Below are 21,329 nucleotides of genomic sequence, written 5' to 3'. Positions count from 1 at the left end.
GGACTGTGGCTACAGACTATACTGGCTGGAGATACGAAATGGGAGACAGTGAGTATGGCCATATACAAAGCCAGTGGAATTACTGAACCTAGATTGGGAACTTAAGGACTGAGAGAACTGTATTTTGGCCATTTACCTGGAATTGCTTTATTACCATGGCTGTGATTAATAAAATATTGTTGCATCGTTAACCTGCCTAGGTGATTACTTACAACCCACAACCTCAGATCTGTACACAGCTATTTAGATTATTTTTAACATAGGCAATCCAATGGTGTGCAGAATGCTAAAACCCTCTTTAAAGGGGTTTCCAACATTTGTGTGCTATAGATCCCAAATACACTTGTGTGCAGGAAGCCTATAGCACTGGCCCTAATGGCAAATTCCCAGAAGGCCAACTAAATCTGTGTAGCCGCCATTAATCCCTATTATGTCCCGTCTTCATCAGAGACGCTGCCTCCTGCTTGTGGAGAACAACATTGGAGAATCCTGGTAGATAGCACTTCTGGCCATGCTGTGACTGCTAGGAGAGACATGAAAGAACCAGCTACGTCTCCCACTTTCCGATGTGAGGCACATATACAGATGGATGTATACAATTGTATTATGAGCCAGGGTGAATCTCTGTATAAGGCAGTGATCATACAAACTAATACACACACTCACAAAGGTTTATAAAAAATAGCCATGAATGACGCTGGCAGAGACCCAACGGCGTATTCGTAATAGTAGGAACGATAAACTAACATGAGGACAATACAGCATTTGCTTCATTGTGTGGCTTGAAGTATATGATCAGAAGTTAAGTGCTCGTTAATTTCAGTGGAAAGAAGCCTGTGTGCTTTTATTATCTTTTTTTTTGTTTCTAAAATTGTTTCCCCATTTCCAATACATAAAAGGAAAAAGTGGCTTCCAACACTTCTTTGGTTGATACTTATTACATGAGGACATGACTTCTTCCTTAAACAGAATTTATACTCTGAAAGAGTGCCTCTTACGGGTACTGGAGCGCTCTCCCATTCATGAGAGATCTTGCAGTACCATTTTTGGCCACAACACAATGTACAGCGCAGTAACGGTACCGATCCACCTCCAATCAGTTAGGGGTGCCCTCTACTCATCTGTCATATTAAAGAGGCTGTCCACTCCTTTAACACTGATGACCTATCTTTAGGACTGGTCATCAATGTCTGATCGAGGGGGTGCGACATCCGTCACCGCGGCTGATCAACTGTTCTCGGTGCTAGCGGTATCCAGAAGTGTTCAGTTACGGAGCCGATAGTGGCCGCTACCAGGAACTGAACAAATCAACAGGGGGCGGATGTGCCGCGCCTGGCCGCAGCCACTATCAGTAAATGGAGCAGCTATGTAACTGGGCTCTTCCAGACTCCGGCGGCACCAGGAACAGCTGATAGGATAGGTCATCAATGTTAAAGCAGTGGACAACCTCTTTAACGTTTCAGTAGATCCCTTTAAGAAGACAAAAAAAGAACAATACATGCTATTTTTTCATATTATTTATTACATTTTACTATATTATTTTGACTATAACGTACTGGAATATCTAGCACACTATGGGTCTGGTCATATAATGCCTTTAATACCAATCATTATCATAGGACAGCCCTATGGATCTCAGTCAGATACCACGTTACTTATATGAAAGTGCAAGTGGGGATTTATCGATGAATGAAAGTACACATTTATGACAGACGCCTCTTCAAGAGGTTTAATGTGCAGCATCAAAACTTTATTCAAGTAGTTGCTGCAGACGCATGGCCGCTAGTGACAACCACCTTCCCATGGGTGAAGGGCGGCACAGGTCGTCTGTCCCATACAACACTAGGACATGATGTTGGGTGCATATTATCTTATTGTTTAAAATTATTTAGTAAAAAGGAATACAGTTTTTTCTCCTGTAAAACGCTAGAATTTTACTCTTTAAAGGGAAATGTGTTATCAGAAAATGAGTTATTAAATCAGGATTTTATGTTAAATGTATTTCTACAAAATGTCAATTTTTTCCCCCACTTTTCTATATCAATAAAAAAAAAATTAGAAATCTTGCAATTTTCAAACTGCTCATTAAGCCTTATACTAAACTCACACTGTCTGTTCTGTACAAATGACTTTTCAGCAGTCTCATTATCATCATAGGCAGAATTACAATGACGGGTGACACCTTAATATAATGTAAAAAACAACAACCCAGAATCCATCATTTACAAAAGGTGACAACAGGGTAAAGAGTAATGAAGAGCTAGCATGCTCGTTACTCGATATTTACGAGCATGTTCGGGTGTTTTCTGAGTATCTTCAGGGTGCTCGGGTGTTGTGTTTTAGTCACTCCGTGCTCATCATTTGTGATTGCTTGACAGCTTTAATACATGTGAGGAATGCTTGTTTCTTAGGAATTCCTCACATGTATTAAAGCTGTCAAACAGTCGCAAATCATTCACACAGTCACTCAAACATAACACCCGAGCACGCTGAAGATACTCGGCGAGCATGCTCGCCAAAAGAGTTAACAGAACATACTCGCTCATCACTAGTAAAGAGCAAACATATCTTGAAATCCCAGTTTGCTTTGAAATTTTTACCTGGGAGAGACCTTGGTGATGCAGTATAAGGCTATGTGCCCACGATGCAGAAATGCTCCGGATTTTTCCTGAGCGTTTCTGCATCTCCCTGGCAGAAAAAACGCATGCGGATTGTACATGCTTTTTTCCTGCCAGGGACATGCGGATGTGAAGCGTTCTTCACATGCATTTCCGCATGCGGGTGTCAAGCGCTTTCCAAGCGATTTTAGCATCACTTAGAAAGTGCTTGACAACTTGGTCACACTATATAAATCCATGCAACCGGCATGGATTTATATACTGTGACCAAAAGAATGGTAAAAAATAAAATAATAAATCTATACTTACCTTCCGATGGCCCCCGGAGTCTTGCTTCGCTCCGTCCTGGCTTGCCGTCAGCTTGTAGTACACTGCACTGAAGGACCTGCCGTCACATGACGTCAGCGCAGGTCCTTCAGTCCACCTAGATCTGCCGGCAAGTGAAGACAAGGACACTGGGGGCCATCAGAAGGTAAGTATAATATTTATTTTTTATTTTATTCTTTTTTTTACATGTTCTATGGTACCCGGGTCCGGAGGAGAGTCTCCTCTCCTCTACACGTGGGTACCATCCGCACATTGAAACGCATGGAATCCGCATGTACAGATGCAGTGATGCGGATGTCATGCGTTCCAATGCAAGTCAATGGCGGCGAAAATGCAGCACTTCTGCAAAATAATTGGTTGTGCTGCGTTTTTTTCCACAATGATAATCCGCAGCGGAAATTTCCGCAGCATGTACACAGCACATGCGGATTATCATTGGGGAACATGGCAGACCTTCTACCAAGCGTTTTTTTAAGCGTTTCTGCCGCTGCGGAAACGCTTAAAAAACGCATCGTGGGCACACAGCCTAACTACCTTGAGTCTTGTTGCTGTGCTCAGTCTTGCCATGGTGTATGACCGGTGACATGAAACAGCTTTCTACGACTTCCATTTTGTAGCAGTTTGGCACTGCACGCTGTTAGGATTCTCCAGTGTTTGCCGGTGAGAGCGGCCAGTCACATGACCGTAAGTATTCGATTTGCATAACTCCACTTGCATGCCAACTAGATATACATGGCGTCACTTAATTCACTTGTATCGAGCAACGTTGAGCATGTCTAGTCAGCATGTGATAGCATGTAGCCAAGTTGCATACACGTGGACACATGACCGCCCACTCACACTGGAGAATCTTGACAGCGTGCAGTGAGCATGCAGTAAGGATTCAGAGGTCTGTAGTCTCAGAGTGAAAGCAGACTTTCATCTGAAGACCACACAATCCCTTTAAGCCTTCAACACTGCTGTTTCAATCTACATATGAAAATAATGATCATTCTCACCTGTTGGCTATAGCTGGTTACTCATCCACCTGACTTTAATCCTACAAAATCCCTGACTTTATACAGGTGCAAAGAAAGGGTGGTGATCATATCAAATATTGATTTTGATTTCACTTTTCTTCATTCACTTTGCATTTTGGTAACTGATAAAAAATAAATAAAGTAACAGTTGTTTTTTGCAGCATTTTGTCCACACTTGTCTAAAACTTTTGCACAGTACTCTATATCCTGGCATGAAAAATTGGGCGTTGGAGGACACTTTTTTCCGTTTTTATTACTGTGCTCCACAGTAATAGCAGTTTTAGTTTTTTTATTTATCAGTTAATAGAGCCATACGAGGGTTTGTCTTCGTGTTTTTCTTCCTTTCGTTTTGCAGGGTTCACTGTGCAGTAAAAGTTAGGTGTCAACTTTAGTCAGCATGACAGTATAATTATGGCAATGAAAAATAAATATGTAGTTTTCCTTCTTTTGTTGATTAAAATCCATTAAAAAAAAAAATCTAAAAAAATCTAGTTTTATAGGTTGCCATAGTCAGAGCTATAACTATTTTTTAATTCACGGACCTCTGTGTGGGCTTGTTTTTTGTGTGATGAGTTGATGTTTTCATCTGTACCATTTTGGGGTACATGATATTTTTCTGTTCATCTTATATGTAAGTGTTAAATATAATTCTTAATTCTGACTTTTTCCTAGCACTTACTGTACACGTTAAATAACATTTTGATAGTTGGGGTAGTTACAAGCATGCTGATGACCAAATCACCTTGACATATAAACAGTATAGATTTTACTTTTTTTTTATTTTTTATATATGTAACTTTTTTAAACTTTTAAAAGGTTGGCCATTTTCTTTTGTTAATGCAGCTTTCCTCACAACCAGAACAGCACTTCAGTCCATATAATGGCCATTGATGGAGGCAGATGTGAGCAGACCAGTGCATCAGGCTCCTCCAAATGAAAAGCAGCTGTCCCATGTGAGGGGTCTTACAAGTGGAGGAGGCTGATGGACTCATTTGGTCAGTTTGCTGCTTCATCAGCAGCTATTTATGGACAGGAGTTCTGGTCAGTTTTTAAGGAAAGCTGCAAGACAAAGTGGCAAACTCCTTTAACTTTTTTTTTTGTCCCACTGGGACTTGAACCTAAAACAGGGGTGGGGAACCTCAGGTCCGCGGGCAGTTTATGGCCCCCGATGACCTTTTACCTTGCTCCCAGGCAGATTCCTGGGGACCACAGTACTTTAGCCAGCAGCTGTATTTTGATGGCCACTAGCCCTTTCATTTCCTCTGGCTCTGTGAGCACGCGCGCAGTGTTCACTATTTAACGCTGAGGCACGTGCAATGAAAGATTATGTCCTGACGCCAGTGCCAGGACGTACTTTGTGAGCGGAGTTAGAATGTGATTTGTATGGCCCCAGAAGGATGGTATGAATATCCAAATGGCCCTTTGGGAGAAAAAAGGTTCCCTACACCTGACCTAAAAGGATCTTGATCACTCAATATGTAATGTATATACACTGCTCAAAAAAATAAAGGGAACACTCAAATAACACATCCTAGATCTGAATGAATGAAATATTCTCATTGAATACTTTGTTCTGTACAAAGTGGAATGTGCTGACAACAAAATCACACAAAAATCATCAATGGAAATCAAATTTATTAACCAACTGAGGCCTGGATTTGGAGTCACCCCCAAAATTAAAGTGCAAAAACACACTACAGGCTGATCCAACTTTGATGTAATGTCCTTAAAACAAGTCAAGATGAGGCTCAGTATTGTGTGTGGCCTCCACGTGCCTGTATGACCTCCCTACAATGCCTGGGCATGCTCCTGATGAGGTTGCGGATGGTCTCCTGTGGGATCTCCCAGACCTGGACTAAAGCATCCGCCAACTCCTGGACAGTCTGTGGTGCAACGTGACGTTGGTGGATGGAGCGAGACATGATGTCCCAGATGTGCTCAATCGGATTCAGGTCTGGGGAACGGGCGGGCCAGTCCATAGCTTCAATGCCTTCATCTTGCAGGAACTGCTGACACACTCCAGCCACATGAGGTCTGGCATTGTCCTGCATTAGGAGGAACCCAGGGCCAACCGCACCAGCATATGGTCTCACAAGGGATTTGAGGATCTCATCTCGGTACCTAATGGCAGTGAGGCTACCTCTGGCGAACACATGGAGGGCTGTGCGGCCCTCCAAAGAAATGCCACCCCACACCATTACTGACCCACTGACAAACCGGTCATGCTGAAGGATGTTGCAGGCAGCAGATCACTCACCACAGCGACTTTGCCAATCCTAGTGTGCTGTGGCAAATGCCAAGCGTCCTGCACGGTGTTGGGCTGTGAGCACAACCCCCATCTGTGGACGTCGGGCCCTCAGAGTCGGTTTCTAGCAGTTTGTGCAGACACATGCACATTTGTGGCCTGCTGGAGGTCATTTTGCAGGGCTCTGGCAGTGCTCCTCCTGTTCCTCCTTGCACAAAGGCGGAGGTAGCAGTCCAGCTGCTGGGTTGATGCCATCCTAGGGCCCCCTCCACGTCTCCTGGTAGCGCCACCAGCCTCTGGACACTAGGCTGACAGACACAGCTCACATTGATGTGCCATTCTGGATGAGCTGCACTACCTGAGAAACTTCCGTGGGTTGTAGAGTCCGTCTCATGCTACCACGAGTGTGAAAGCACAACCAATATTCAAAAGTAACCAAAACATCAGCCAGAAAGCATTGGTACTGAGATGTGGTCTCTGGTCCCCACCTGCAGAACCACTCCTTTATGGAGTGTGTCTTGATAATTGCCAATAATTTCCATCTATTGTCTATTCCATTCGCACAACAGCATGTGAAATTGATTGTCAATCAGTGTTGCTTCCTAAGTGGACAGTTTGATTTCACAGAAGTTTGATTTACTTGGAGTTATATTCTGTTGTTTAAGTCTTCCCTTTGTTTTTTTTGAGCAGTGTATATCTGTGGTCAGCTGCCAGCTCTAACTAGAACTTCCAGGGACAGACTTTGTAGAAGTGACTGACTTTCTGGTCCTAGGGGAGTCATAGATTGCACAGGAATACAGACTACACAAACCATGGGCTGAGTTGGAGCAGCTGCTGTTCGGTGGAGTAGGCTGGCAGAAATTATAAAGTCACTGGGTCAAAACCAAGAGAGAAGACAATGAACAAAATGATAAATCAGAACAATAGTCAATAAACAGGCTGAGGTAAGAATGAGAATATGCCAGACTGTACAAGAGCTGAACCACAGAAGTAAACCAGAGATAGTATAAACTATAACTGGCAATTGGAGTCTGAGACTCGGGCGTTTAAATAGAAAGCAGACCCGCTCAGTGATCACAGCTGGGAGAAATTCTAACAGTCAGGTATTAAACCCCCAATCTACCTCAAGTGGGTAGTACCAGGAGTCACAGGAGTAAAATAGGGCTACTACATAAATGCCCTGCAACAGAAGCAGAAAGAGGGAACAGCTACTGGGATAGATGTTCCACTACATTGACTGACATTTTATTAGACAAGCAGTTCTCAACCTTTGGGTTGCAATCCTTTTGGGGGACGAATGACCCTTTCACAGGGGTTGCCTAAGACCATCGGAAATGTGTGTTTTCTGATGGTCTTAGGCAGTGCCACCATAAGGGCATTACTGCCCTTACTGCTGTATGGGATCCAATAAAGAGTGGGGGCCCGTGCTTGATCCGGGGCCCCCCCCCCCCACTTGTACTACTGCTCACCGGGCCCCAGGATATCGTGCGCCGCAGCGCGGCCACCGGCGGCTTGCATCTCGGCGCAGTGAGCTTCAGCCTTGGAGCTCTCACGGACATGCAGCTCCAAGGGAGTCCCTCCGCCTCTTCAGTGACACACTGGACTCAGCGCATACACAATGACGTCATCACATACTTGCCAGCATAGAGTGCCAAGATGTCATTCCAGAAGTGGAACTGCAGGAATCGTATGAGAGGCAAGTATGAAAAACTTTATTATTAATTAAATGGTCTTGGGGCACATGATTAACTGAGAGTGGGGGTGGGGAGAGCACCTGATGAACTGGGAGTGGGGAGAGCACCTGATGAACTGGGAGTGGGGAGAGCTAATTAACTGTACACTATACACAGAGCTCCTGTTCAAACTGTCACCGATCAATGTATTACCTGTACACTATATACAGAGCTCCTGTGTATAATGTGATCACTGTATTACTTATGCAGGATGTATTTTCATTGTTACAAATTGAAGATATCAGATGTTTACATTACGATTCATAATAGTAGCAAAATTACAGTTATGAAGTAGCAACGAAAATAATTTTATGGTTGGGGGTCACCACAACATGAGGAACTGTATTAAAGGGTCATGGCATTAGGAAGGTTGAGAACCACTGTTTTAGACCAAGAAGCTAACAGAGGGAATAGGGTGGCATCTTGGGAACCATTAGTAGGTCTCTATGCTGCCATGACAACACATTGAAACCCCCACAATCAGGTCTTCAGGGATGGGAGGGGGGGGGGGTTGAAAGAGGGCCTCCCACTTTCTAACAACTTCTATAACGCTGTTGCTATTGACAGCAAAGCAGTTAAACTGTGGGAATCGCAATTTTGCAGTTAATTGCAGGTGTACAGAGGCAGAATGTGCTCCATCAATGATAAAATGTATTGTATAGTAACAAGCGCTCATGATATATTCAGCTTTAAAGAGTAAGGTACGATGTCTATAGAGAAGTAGTATATCCTGTTATGGAATTCTGACTTGCAGAGAAGGTCCTCTTAAGGGTCCTCACTTCTTGACCAGATTGGAGAGTAATTGCAAAGAGCAGCTCATACTCTTAGGTACCTTTCCTGTCCTGTATCACACAGACAGCCCATTGACTGGAATAGGCACTATGTAATACTTAAAGGGAATCTGACAGGTGATGCATGCTGCCCAAACTGTGGGCAGCATGTCACAGCCAGGTATGTTTGACTCTAAAACGCTGTGGCATTTCAGAGAAAAACATACTTTTAATAGCTGCCACGGACCCAGCCGCCATGTGCGCAGGACTAGTCGTATAGGCGGGTCCCCAGTGGCTCTATTCTGCCCGCTGCCAGTGACTGACAAGTCTCTGCCTACATGCGCACATAGGCAGAAACTTGTCAATCACTGTTAGAAGGAGGGGAGTAGTCGCTGGGAACCCGCCTATACGACTAGTGCACAGCGCGGCTTGGTCCCCGTCAGCTATTAAAGTCAAATATACATGGTTGTGATCATACAGCCAGTGGCTGATGATACATGCTGCCCACGGTTTGGGCAGCATGTATCATCCGTTAGGTTCCCTTTAAACTTTCCTCTAACAAGGTCAGATGATCAATGATTATTTATGGTCAAGGGAGTCTTCCATCTAGCGGTCATTGTCCAACAAACGCTTTAATTTACCACAAAGACTTTGTTTATCAATTTACATATATGAACCGTTTGTTAAAATAAAAATTCCAGATTCAAAATTTATTTGCAAAAAACGTATATATAAAACAATACAAAGACGATATAAAAAACACACAAAAAAAAATAATTATCTACCACTACTACGGAGCCAACCTGGTTAATTTAAATGCCTAACAAAGTGTAGAAACTATAAACACTAGCAAAGAAAGAATAGAAAAAAAAATTTAATTTTCCGCCTAGGTGCCTCATGCCGACATACTCTACAGAAGGGAAAGAATTATTGTCCTATGTCATAGGCGAATTGCCATCATAGCTCATTAGCAAAATAGTCGGAACTCGATTTTATTAGTGTTTATCAACAGAGAATGTACCGGGAGCAAGGCCATTGAAGCAAGCACTGACAAATATTATGGACTGTGGTGGAGATTTACATGGCAGGGGGAAGGGAAAATTGTTTCCCATAAAAAAAAAAATGCTCAGCTCTGGACTCCTTACAATAGATGGCAATAATGAAATTCAGCAGGCGTGACAGCGGCAATGAATTTATTTTAAAGTGTGTTTGTGGGGGCATGGATGCCAAAGACACGGGTCATTTCCAACTAATTTAAGGTTGGTTTTGCTTTTCTTCTCATTTTAAAAATCACCAGAAGAAAAAGAATATAGCGGAAAAGAAATTTTTACATATAAAAAGGCTTAAAAAAAAAAAATTATATAAAAATTAATCCGTTGTCCCCGGTATGTGCGTAACACTACTGTTGAGGTAACCAGATTTATGATAAAGGTTTATTAAAAAGAAAAAAAAAAAAAAGAAAAAAGTTTAAATACACTTATTAAGCCCTTCAATGGTTTTGACTGTCCTCCAGATCTTGTTCCCAGCAAAACCATTAACCAGCTGGTATTCGAGAACATGTGCCAACTTGAAGAGCAGCAGCCCATACACCAGCATTATTCCGTTTCCCCCTACAGAATGGGCCGGATGTTTTGTAACCAACGACACAGTTTCTTTATATTAAGCAGAGCTTTTGGTTGCTGAAATATATTGGGATCCTAACACAAGGGAATAAGTCCTCAAAAATGACCCATTGGTTAAATCAGGTTTTTATGTTCAAAAGAAAAAAATAATTTTGGTAACACTTCCCCCATCCCCTATCATTACTCATAAAAAATTATGAATCTTGCAATTTTAAAACTGGCCACTAAGGCTTTTCTACACACATACTTTCAATTTCAGGAAAGACTCATATACATTTGCAGCAATAGACTGACTCAGACCCCATCTTTTATACTGAAGCATCTAATGAGCGTGTGCAACAGTCATTGTGAAGGAGAGCGGGGAGCAGGGAGATGTGTCATTCCCCATTGTGAATGGGGGATCCTATTTTAAAATCAGCAGTGTATAGAGGTGTCACCCGTCATTGTAATCCTTACTGTGATGACAATGAGAATTCTGTAAAGTCCTCTATAACAAACAGGAAGTATGTGTATGATCGCCCCAGTGGCCAGTGTAAAAACTGCAACGTTTCTATTGTTCTTTTTTATTTTTTAATACAGCTTGTGGTATGAAAAAAAAACACAACATTTATTTTTTATTTTTTTTTAAAGATGCACTTAAATCATTTTGAAGATACATTCCCTTTAATAGAGTCATATGAGCCTATGGAATTTTACACTTTAGCATATAGCTCCACATACTTTGGTTTTGTTATTAGGTGGGACAAACTATTAGGCAGTATGAGATGAGAAAACTATGGCTGTTGTCGCCAAAGACTCAGACTTGTATTAAAGCTTATTCACTTAAAAGGGGCAAAGCTGCAATACCAAACAGAGCCACAAGGGTCACACTATTTTTTGGAAGTAAGCAGCCACATTTTTGACACTTGCTGAAAAACAAATAAACTTAAATCCCTTGAAAAAATATCCCTGAACTCCCCTGAGTCTGCTTTTTTCTGTTTTGCCCTGCATCACTCAGTTGAAGAGATATTCATATTTATTGCTTTTGGAGCACAATATGTGAAATCTCTGCTTCTAGAGCAACTGAGCTTTTTTTTTCAGCTTTCTCTGGGGGATTGCACTTTCACCCCTCAATCACAGCTTGGCAGTTTCTGAGACTCCTAGATCAGTTGGAGAGCTGCTGGTTGTGAGCCATGTAACCAAGTGACCACTGCAGCCAATCACTTGTCCCTGCTCTCTCATGATGTACAAAGAGGCATCACTGCTGAAACAAGTGACTGGCTGTATCAGTCAGAAGGGAAAGTGGAACGTGATTCGCTGCAGGTGATGGACAAATGGAAGAAATAAAAAAAAAACTAGAACAGCGGTGGTTTATACTGGCGAGTAATGTTTGTTTTTAATTTTAAAATATTCCCTAAATTTACAAAAGAAAAATGTGGGACAACCCACATTACACCTTATCACATTTTTTTCATTTAGAGATGAAAATGTTCTCCGGGTAAAGCACTGAAAAGGGATATTGGACAGATTGGTGGGGGTCCGGCTGTGGGGGTCCTCATCCACCCCAAGAATAAGCTGATCCAGGATATCGGCCACTCTTCATTGAAATATATGGATATTACAGAGACCACTGAGAGAAGTCATGGTCATCGTTATGGAGAGGGTCCACCTTCCCATTAATGAATGTACACAAACGAACCAGTACTCCATAGATAAAGGTGACTGGGACTCTCACATTGGGGTTCAGTGACTTGTGATAAGACCTTTTCATTACATTGGTAGCAGCCATTTAGTGATGGCCCCAGTATTCACTGCGGGACATCTTGTTGACTCTATGCAGAGAAAAGGTAAGAATGACAGCACCCTTCCAAAAAAATGGCCATATTTAAACTACAGAGTTAAGGCTGTTTTTTTTTTTTTTTAAAACCCTGGCACCGTGCAGAGGCAAGCCGATATAAATAGCGGTTTAGATGTGGGATTATCAGCTCATATGATTAAGAAGTGATTATGTAGCTTGCAAGTAAATAAGAGTTGGCGCATCGATTCACAGTTTTGGTCAGCACAACAGTTTGCTTGATCGTTAGGACTCCCATAATCCTTTGCGTCGAGCATAAACTACTTGAGGCATATTGGATTATGGTGAATATATATATATATATATATATTAAAAAAAAAGCTCTTCTCAAATATAAAAAGACAGTGGGGGAGAAACATCATCTGCTCGGTGACTAGACTGCTGCTTTCAAGTTCAAATCAGTGACTCTTTTTGGAAGAGCCAAACCCTGAGAAACCCATGACAGCAGCCATTTCATCATCTTCTTCAAAACCCAAATCTTCTTCTGCCTTCCTCTTTTTCTCCCTTTGCTTTTCTTTTTTATAAGCTCGCGCTTTTTCCTCCTGCGTTTAAAAGAATAAGATCCAAGTTATACAATTATATAAGCACTAGAGAGAGAGCAATATCATCAACATCATTTATTTTTAAAATGTAACATCAATGTCAAACAAATTCTAAAAGCGGCTGTTCCAAAAATGTCCCTGCCATCAATCCAACAGCACACCTCTAGATTTAAGAAGAAGAAAAAGGTGGGAGGCTGCTGGATTGTATGCAGGGAGTACCAAACTTTGCCCCAATCTCGTACACGCCAAATCCTTTGTTCTCAAGGGACAGAAACCACCAGAGATGTCTGAAAACAAGTACTTAACAGGGAATCCTATTGGATCTTCAAATTAAATACTAGGACCCCTTTAGGTTTAAATGTCAGACAGGACTTAACTTTACAGTATGATTAAGGAGTTGTGTTTCTTTTTTAACCACTTAGCCTCTATGTTCTCAATTTATTACATTTCCTCAGGTGTATTAATTCATCTAGGTGCTTCAATTCTACTGGATCTTCATCAAAATGTGATGTGTTTTACTATATATATCCTTGGTTTTAAGAGGCAGCATGTAACCATGAGTAAGGCTTTCTAAGCTGAAACGCGTTGGTTTGTGTGCCGATGGATATAGTCCCATCGTCTTTTTACCGTTTATCTCCACCAAAATGGACACAGACTCCACAGATCTGAAAGGGGCAGCGCTGTGTCCATATACCACAGCTTTTTTCATCAACGCCCCCCTCCCATGATGTCCCGAATTAAACACAGTGAATAAGGCAGAGAAAAGTGAGCATAGAACCTCTCCACAGCTTGTCACCACCCTGAAACAGGCAGTCATCAGAAAGGGGGTGGTGATAGAAGTAGGGGAAGTGACCCCAGTGTCGCCTATGATGACGATCCATTTTAAGGTATTGACAGAAAGCTGTAAGCTGGTGCTATGATCATTTCTCCTGGCTTCTTTCATAGTGATTGCTCTGGGATGTCATCAGGGGGCACTGGTGAAACAAGCTGTGGTAAGTGAAAGCAGCGCCACCTCGTGAGGAGGTCCTGTTTTAAGAAGTAGTGTGGGGTGATTAACACAGCAGGGAAAGTGACAGTCAGCAGCATTTTTTGCATAACCCTAAATCATAGAGAGCAACTATACTTCATGATTAGTTTCACTATTAATTTCTAGATTTAAAGTGACTTTAAGCCCAGTTTCAAGCAATTTGAGACGTGGTCAAATATGCTCACCTCCTCCCGCAGTTCTTTCATTCTCTCTTCAAAGTCGTAATCCTTTTGTTTTTCTTCCATTTTCTTCTTATTTACCTCAAATCGTTTTTTTACTTGATCCAGTGTCGAGCGTTCTACTCGCATGGACATCCCCAAGTTCCGCTGATCTGAAATGCACAAGTCATTGTAAAATCAATAGCAGTTTAGGTGTCGGAGGGTCTTTAAATCCTGGAAGTGTCTGCCGAGCACAGCAGTACAACTTTCGACTGAGCTGTTGTGCTGAAGGGCATCCCATTCATCTCGAAGCCCGCAGAATTAATGGCATGGACAGGTCTGATTTACGCAAGAACTTGCAAAAAAAAGCAGCGAGAAGAAAAAGTAAAACTCCTGAGCCTTCACAAGTCCCTTTTCCAGCATCACAATGCAAAATGAATCACAAGAAAGGGGCCGTTAGGGCGCTTTACAGGTACACTACAACCAATCTCCTTTGATTAGATAGTGACTCTCAGACAATGCAATCACATGAACAAATTAGAACTCGCTTTTTATTAGTCACCCAATGATTAAAATACATTTTATATTTCCTGATTGCACATGATGAAAAGCGACATCAAACGGATAGGTCAGAAAGTGATTGAAATGCGTCTGCCATAAGTACTTTACGACATTGCCCTGTGAAATCCCTTAGTAAATGTGCTTAGTACTTGAAAAATAAAAATGCTACAGAGGCCCCAAGTTACATCATGATTAAAATGGAAACTGTTCAGGTGCTATGTAACCATATGTCTGCAATTAACTTTTCATACGCTCCTTTCATACGCTATATTATTTAGGACCTCGGGGGGGCCAACAGGCAAGCTGTGGTGGTGGCCACTCTGCAGACTCATCCCAATGACAGCTTACAGTCATGTGCACTATGATCTAGTAAATCCCTGTGGGCACTGGTTCTCCTTCAATGGGCTTGATTGCTGGGACCTGTATAGATTACAATGGGGAACTTTAATCCCAGTTATAATGTAGCAGCAGTGCACTCACTTGCACCGCCTACCTGATCATTCCCTACGAGGCTGCTGAGCACTGCGCTCGTCCTTTTTCTGGCAATCCCATAAAAATGCTGCTTTGTTTCGTAATAGGGATAAAAGTGCCATGACAAGTATAGCTGATTGGTGTGATCCCCAGTGGTAGACACCCACTAATCAGTAAACTTGTTTTTACTGGACAACCCGTTTAACAAGACTATGAAGTCTACTGGTAGTGCTCCATAGGAGAAAAGTATGCAAGTTTGTTCTCTCGATGAGCAAAATAAACTCCCGAAAGTACTACGTAGGAGAGGTAGATGCCTTATGAGAACGGCCAACCCTTTGATGAGCCTTGCTACATGACCAAACCGAAAACGCATCTACAGACAGCTGATCGGGTGCTGGCCACTCAGAAGAGTTTGCTGCCTGGGTGCAATGCCCGTGAAGTCATGTGGGTTAAATACAGGCTCTCCTTAAAGGGGATGCCAACATTCCTACCAGATGGACGCAGCCTCGCTCAATTCAGGTGTATTGAGCGACACTGGAAACAGTCTAGTCGGAATGTGGCCGGGAGAATGTATATCGCATAATTGCGGTCACATCACCAACGTTCCTGGCGCTGACACTGCACAATTCTCACAGTGCGCGCGATGTGAGGAATCACAAGTCTGCAATCACATAAGGCGACTGCAGAGTTGTAGTTTTAGACCGGACAATCCCTTTAAGGAGATATTTTCAGTTTACACTTAGGTTGAGCAAATAAAACCTAATGCAGGGGTAACAAAGAAAATCTGTCAACAGGTTTTTGCTAATTAATCTGAGAGAAGCATGCTGTTGGGCCAGAGACTCTGATTCCAGTGATGTGCCACATGCAGTTCTGTGTACTTAATTTCAATAACATCAGTGTTTTATCAGCAGGACATCATCAACAGAGGACTAGTTGTGTTGTGCCAGGTAGTCCTCCTGTTCTGTCCCCTTCCCTGTTTAGCCAATCTATGCAGAAAGCTGTCAATCAGTGGTGAGCGGGGTAATACAGAGCTGAGCTTAGCATTCAGAGACCTGCTAGATCTGCAGCAGAGAACACATTTGATTTTATCAAAACTACAGCAAGCAGCCCAGTAAGTGACATTGCTGGAATCCCTACATCATGCTACTCTTGAGATTACATAGAAAAAAACCTGGAGACAGATGGTCTTTAAAAAGTTACTCTCGCTTCAAGAATAGAGAGAGGTTTAAAATGTGCACCTCCCCTCCATTCATTGTCTAGGACACTGTCAGAACGAACTGTACTGAGCTTCCTCCTGCAGTTTTTTCTTGTCTTTTTGGGACTAAAGAATTGTTTGTCTATCTTTAGCATAGGTCATCATTATCGGATTGTTGAGGGCCTAACTCAGTCCCCTGTTCGGCTAACTGTAGGAGGCAATGTGCACCGGTCCTCTTTATTATCAGGCCAAGCTCTAGTGCTTGTGCTACAGCAGCTCAGTCCTAGACAGCAAGTACTGTGGTCTGCAAGTGCGCAGGGAGTCAGACCTAAAAGTAATCCGATTTAGATGGCATATCCAAAAGAAAGGCCACACATTTTGTAGTCCAATATAACAACATATTTAAGACATGGTAAACATCCTGGCAACATTCCCGATTCTGCCAGGAGGTTTCCAGATTTTGCCAGGGAGCTGGCAGAATCGGGAATGTTGCCAGGACAGTCCTGTGAACTGTCACAATAGGGGCAAAAGCATTGCTGAGCATTATAGGGGCAGGCTTGCATTTCATACACTTTGGGATGTATCCATTTGTAAATATGGGTAAGCATTAGGAGCATTCCCCCAGAACTTGGAGATCTGTCTCTTGGGTGCAATACTTTCACTTTGGATTTTAGTCTTACTTGTGTGAAATTTCCACTAAACGACAAACACTGCTTACAGACTTCGTAATGGTTGTCAGGGACCTTTCAACAGACTTGTGTTGGCAGAATTAGATCCTCCCTGCCACAGTACAATCTCCATTACGGTCCCAATATTTTATTGGTAAACCATAAAAATCAAAGAGAACAGCCTTAAAGGAGGAAGCGAGACTGAAAATATATTTCATGGATACGTGCAATAATGAACAGAATGGAATATAACCAGCGAGATAAATACATTTTTAATACATTGTGATCATTGCCAGCATCTACAAGGCCTCCTAGAACAGGCATTAAAAGAAACTATTAATTATATGTGCAATTTCACTAAAAGTAATTGTGAAGAACAAGCTTCCATAGACCCCTAGGAAGGGAGCAGGAGCTCATGCAGAATTAAAATCCAGCGGGGTGCAATAGCAGCTCCTTCTCTCATACATAATCAATGTGACACTGTGGATCAGATCGAAGAATCCATTCAATCGCGCAGTTCATGCATGCTAGTCAAAAGAGCGTCTACTTGTATCAGATCTATCACAGCCCTCTATCATTTGATATTAATTACCATTATATCTGCAGTGACAGATCTATTTAAAGCTGTCAAATTAAAGCAATCACGTCTGCAAGGACTCGGTTATGTACAAAGCCATAATAGGGCACCCATAGAGGAGCATTGGCCCATCCACATTTCCTTATCATACCGAGGCATAGAAAGATTTCTCTATATTCGATTTCATGCAAGAAAAAAATAAAAAGTAGCATCCCCATTGTCTGCTATATTATCTCCAATAGGGAGCAGAGTCGCAGGATGTGCTTATATATTACCACTCACATTACAGCATGTAAACCCCAATCAGCCAGGTGAGCTTGTGCCTGTATATAGAAGCCAATATGAACACAATGAGCTGCAGTATAAAGAATAGGGAGAGACAGGTCAGCCGCCAGAGCAACTGATAAAGGCTTCCATTGCCACTCCGTGGCCATTGTGAAGCAGAGCCGGGAAGCTGTTACTGAATAGAAAAAAAAAAGTTAATTTTCACCAATTTTGCAAAACTGACTTGTATGGAGTCTTAATACAGTACCAACAGAATTACACACAGCACAAGGTACTCATCTTTGCCTCCATTTTCATACATGGGCTTTTTCATTGGGCCCCCAATAAAGATATGGAATTAGTCTTAATCGTTCGGTGCGTATGTAATTCTGGCCAACCTGTCTAAACAGGCCTTAAAACATCTGTCGGCTTGTTTAACAGGGCCTTTACAAAGAATTATAAGCTTTGGGACAATATTTTATGGCGTTGGGAACAGGTTGGTCTCTGACTCTGAACATCCTGTTCTGGAGGATTGGTGGTTTGATGATGGTTGGAGGATTTAAATTTATAGACCATGCTGGGCCCTGTTGAAAAAAAAAAAAAAGTTAGGGGTAAAAAACCCCTTTAAGGTTTTTTCACACCCTCACACTGTTATGCATTGAATATCATAAGCAGATGTTGGGAGGATCATAACTCCAATGGAAACCATAGGCGGTCATTGTTGACTGTTTCCTTTGGGTAAACTGTCTGCTGCACTATTTTATAAAAAAAAAATGAAGATGTACCCAACGTACTCTGGACACTGTTCTGGCATTCATTGAATGGGAGCTTATGGGTACATTTGGCGTAGATGCCAGTAACTTTTCTATGTAATACGGTAAATAGCGTATTTTTCGGACTATAAGATGCATTGTTTAACAAGAAAAACTCTTGTTAAAAAGTGTGTTCGTCTTATAGTCTGTAGGCTGCTTCCTGTGATGGAGGAGAACGCTGACACCGCGTCCTGTCCTATCAGAGAGAGCTGCTGTTTCTCCTCCTGCTCTGCACTAATCTATGTGATCGGTGGAGAGCAGGCGAGGAAGCTTACTGGGGCCTGAACAGAGACTGCATGAGCTGAGCAGCTGAAGGACCTTTTGCACCAGTAATTCCAGAACCTTTCAGGTCATGTGACTGATCACATGACCTGAAAGGTGCTTGACTTAAATGGGTATTTTCATCTCCAAGATCCTATCCCAATATGTAGTAGGTGTAATAATAATAATATTAGCAAATACCTCCAATTAGAAATGTAGCATAGTTTTTCTGATTCGCCATGTCTCTTTCCTCATGTGCAGGCATTGCAGGACCTTAGGTATCCATGGTTACGACCCCTTTAAATCAAGTGGAAGGTCCTGCAAATGCTCAACACTCAACTCCTGCAGCCTCAGTACAGGTCTTGATCAGGAACTGCATGATGTGGTATGTGTGTGTGTGTGTGCATGCAGCAGAGCTATGCATGTGTCTTTCTATGTAGCAGAGCTGTGTAGGTACATGTGCATGCATGTAGCAGAGCTGTGTGTATGTGCATGCATGTAGCAGAGCTGTGTAGGTACATGTGCATGCATGTAGCAGAGCTGTGTAGGTACATGTGCATGCATGTAGCAGAGCTGTGTAGGTACATGTGCATGCATGTAGCAGAGCTGTGTAGGTACATGTGCATGCATGTAGCAGAGCTGTGTGTATGTGCATGCATGTAGCAGAGCTGTTTGTATGTGTATATGTGCATGTAGCAGTGCTGTTTGTGTGTATAACACTGCAGAGAAACACTAAATAGATTTATTACCTCCCTATTCTACACTAGTATATTAAAATTAGTGATAATGACCCCTCCCACTACCCCTCCATGGAAGCTTTAATTAATAGGAAAAACATTTTTTTCCTATTTTCTGCTGTCTAAACCTGGAGTGTGTCTTATGGGAAGGTGCGTCTTACAGTCCAAAAATTACAGTAGGTGCCAATAAATGTAGTGTGAAAGTAGCCCAAGACTGCGAGTCACTCTTCCTTACATATCCAAGTAATTACATTACCGATGAACAACAATTACAAGGCATCATTGCCTAATATTCTACATTTTGCAGTTCCTGTTACAAATTGTAAAAACGTAGGAATACAATTAAAATTGTGGGTTACCAGATGAGGGCGTGTCTCTGCCCCAACCTGTGCCAATTGTAACAGATTGAGTAGAGGTGCACCCCAGGAGAATGGTAACACCCAGTTGCCAATTTATTACTAAATCTCTATGAGCAATCTCAGAGGAACTATTACTAAAACAGACATGTCAGGAGAGTTGCCATACCGTCTAATGCAGAGCTGGACAACGTGCGGCCCGCGGGCCACATCTGGCCCTCTGGCTGTTCCAGTCCGGCCCGCGGACCGAGACAGCCGAAGGGCTGATAACAGTGGCCCACGGGCCGCACTGCACCGCACGCCGTCACTGCCCGCCTGCACACCGTCACCGCTGTCTCAATCCGTGGTCTCAATCCGCGGTGAATGCATTGGTGGAGGAGGGGCCGCCACTTCCCTCTTCCACCAATCAGCGTTAGAAACAGCTGACACAATGGCATCAGCCTGCACACTGTGGAGAGTCAGTGCATCAGAGACAGGAGCGTAGGGAAACGGGAAGTGAAGTAAGTATATGCTGGACACGGGGACGGCTTTGCTTTGATGCTGGACACGGGGACGGCTTTGCTTTGATGCTGGACACGGGGACGGCTTTGCTTTGATGCTGGACACGGGGACGGCTTTGCTTTGATGCTGGACACGGGGACGGCTTTGCTTTGATGCTGGACACGGGGACGGCTTTGCTTTGATGCTGGACACAGTGGGGGGCTCGCGTGCTGGACACAGGGAGGGCTCGCGTGCTGGACACAGGGAGGGCTCGCGTGCTGGACACAGGGAGGGCTCGCGTGCTGGACACAGGGAGGGCTCGCGTGCTGGACACAGGGAGGGCTCGCGTGCTGGACACAGGGAGGGCTCGCGTGCTGGACACAGGGGAGGGCTCGCGTGCTGGACACAGGGGGGGCTCGCGTGCTGGACACAGGGGGGGCTCGCGTGCTGGACACAGGGGGGGCTCGCGTGCTGGACACAGGGGGGCTCGCGTGCTGGACACAGGGGGGGCTCGCGTGCTGGACACAGGGGGGGCTCGCGTGCTGGACACAGGGGGGGCTCGCGTGCTGGACACAGGGGGGGCTCGCGTGCTGGACACAGGGGGGGCTCGCGTGCTGGACACAGGGGGGGCTCGCGTGCTGGACACAGGGGGGGCTCGCGTGCTGGACACAGGGGGGGCTCCGCGTGCTGGACACAGGGGGGGCTCGCGTGCTGGACACAGGGGGGGCTCGCGTGCTGGACACAGGGGGGGCTCGCGTGCTGGACACAGGGGGGGCTCGCGTGCTGGACACAGGGGGGGCTCGCGTGCTGGACACAGGGGGGGCTCGCGTGCTGGACACAGGGGGGGCTCGCGTGCTGGACACAGGGGGGGCTCGCGTGCTGGACACAGGGGGGGCTCGCGTGCTGGACACAGGGGGGGCTCGCGTGCTGGACACAGGGGGGGCTCGCGTGCTGGACACAGGGGGGGCTCGCGTGCTGGACACAGGGGGGGCTCGCGTGCTGGACACAGGGGGGGCTCGCGTGCTGGACACAGGGGGGCTCGCGTGCTGGAC

General features: G+C 43.9%; 1 protein-coding gene across 1 annotated transcript in view; it reads right to left on the bottom strand.

The window, feature by feature from the left end:
- Positions 1 to 11,683: 11,683 nt before the first annotated feature.
- ZMAT2 (zinc finger matrin-type 2) overlaps positions 11,684 to 21,329 on the bottom strand; it is a 50,270-nt gene continuing 40,624 nt past the window's right edge. The window contains exons 5-6 of the mRNA XM_073649640.1: positions 13,923 to 14,068; positions 11,684 to 12,710 (exon numbers count right to left, since the gene is read on the bottom strand). Coding sequence (XP_073505741.1) covers positions 12,567 to 12,710; positions 13,923 to 14,068 — 290 coding nt within the window. The 3' untranslated portion in view covers positions 11,684 to 12,566. The remainder of the gene's footprint in view (positions 12,711 to 13,922; positions 14,069 to 21,329) is intronic.

This window comes from Phyllobates terribilis, unplaced genomic scaffold (assembly GCF_046119375.1).
Source record: "Phyllobates terribilis strain yellow unplaced genomic scaffold, ASM4611937v1 Scaffold_10__3_contigs__length_209671492, whole genome shotgun sequence".
Lineage (NCBI taxonomy): Eukaryota > Metazoa > Chordata > Amphibia > Anura > Dendrobatidae > Phyllobates > Phyllobates terribilis.
Note: the sequence above shows the minus strand (reverse complement) of the source record. Positions and strands in the feature narration are given on the sequence as shown.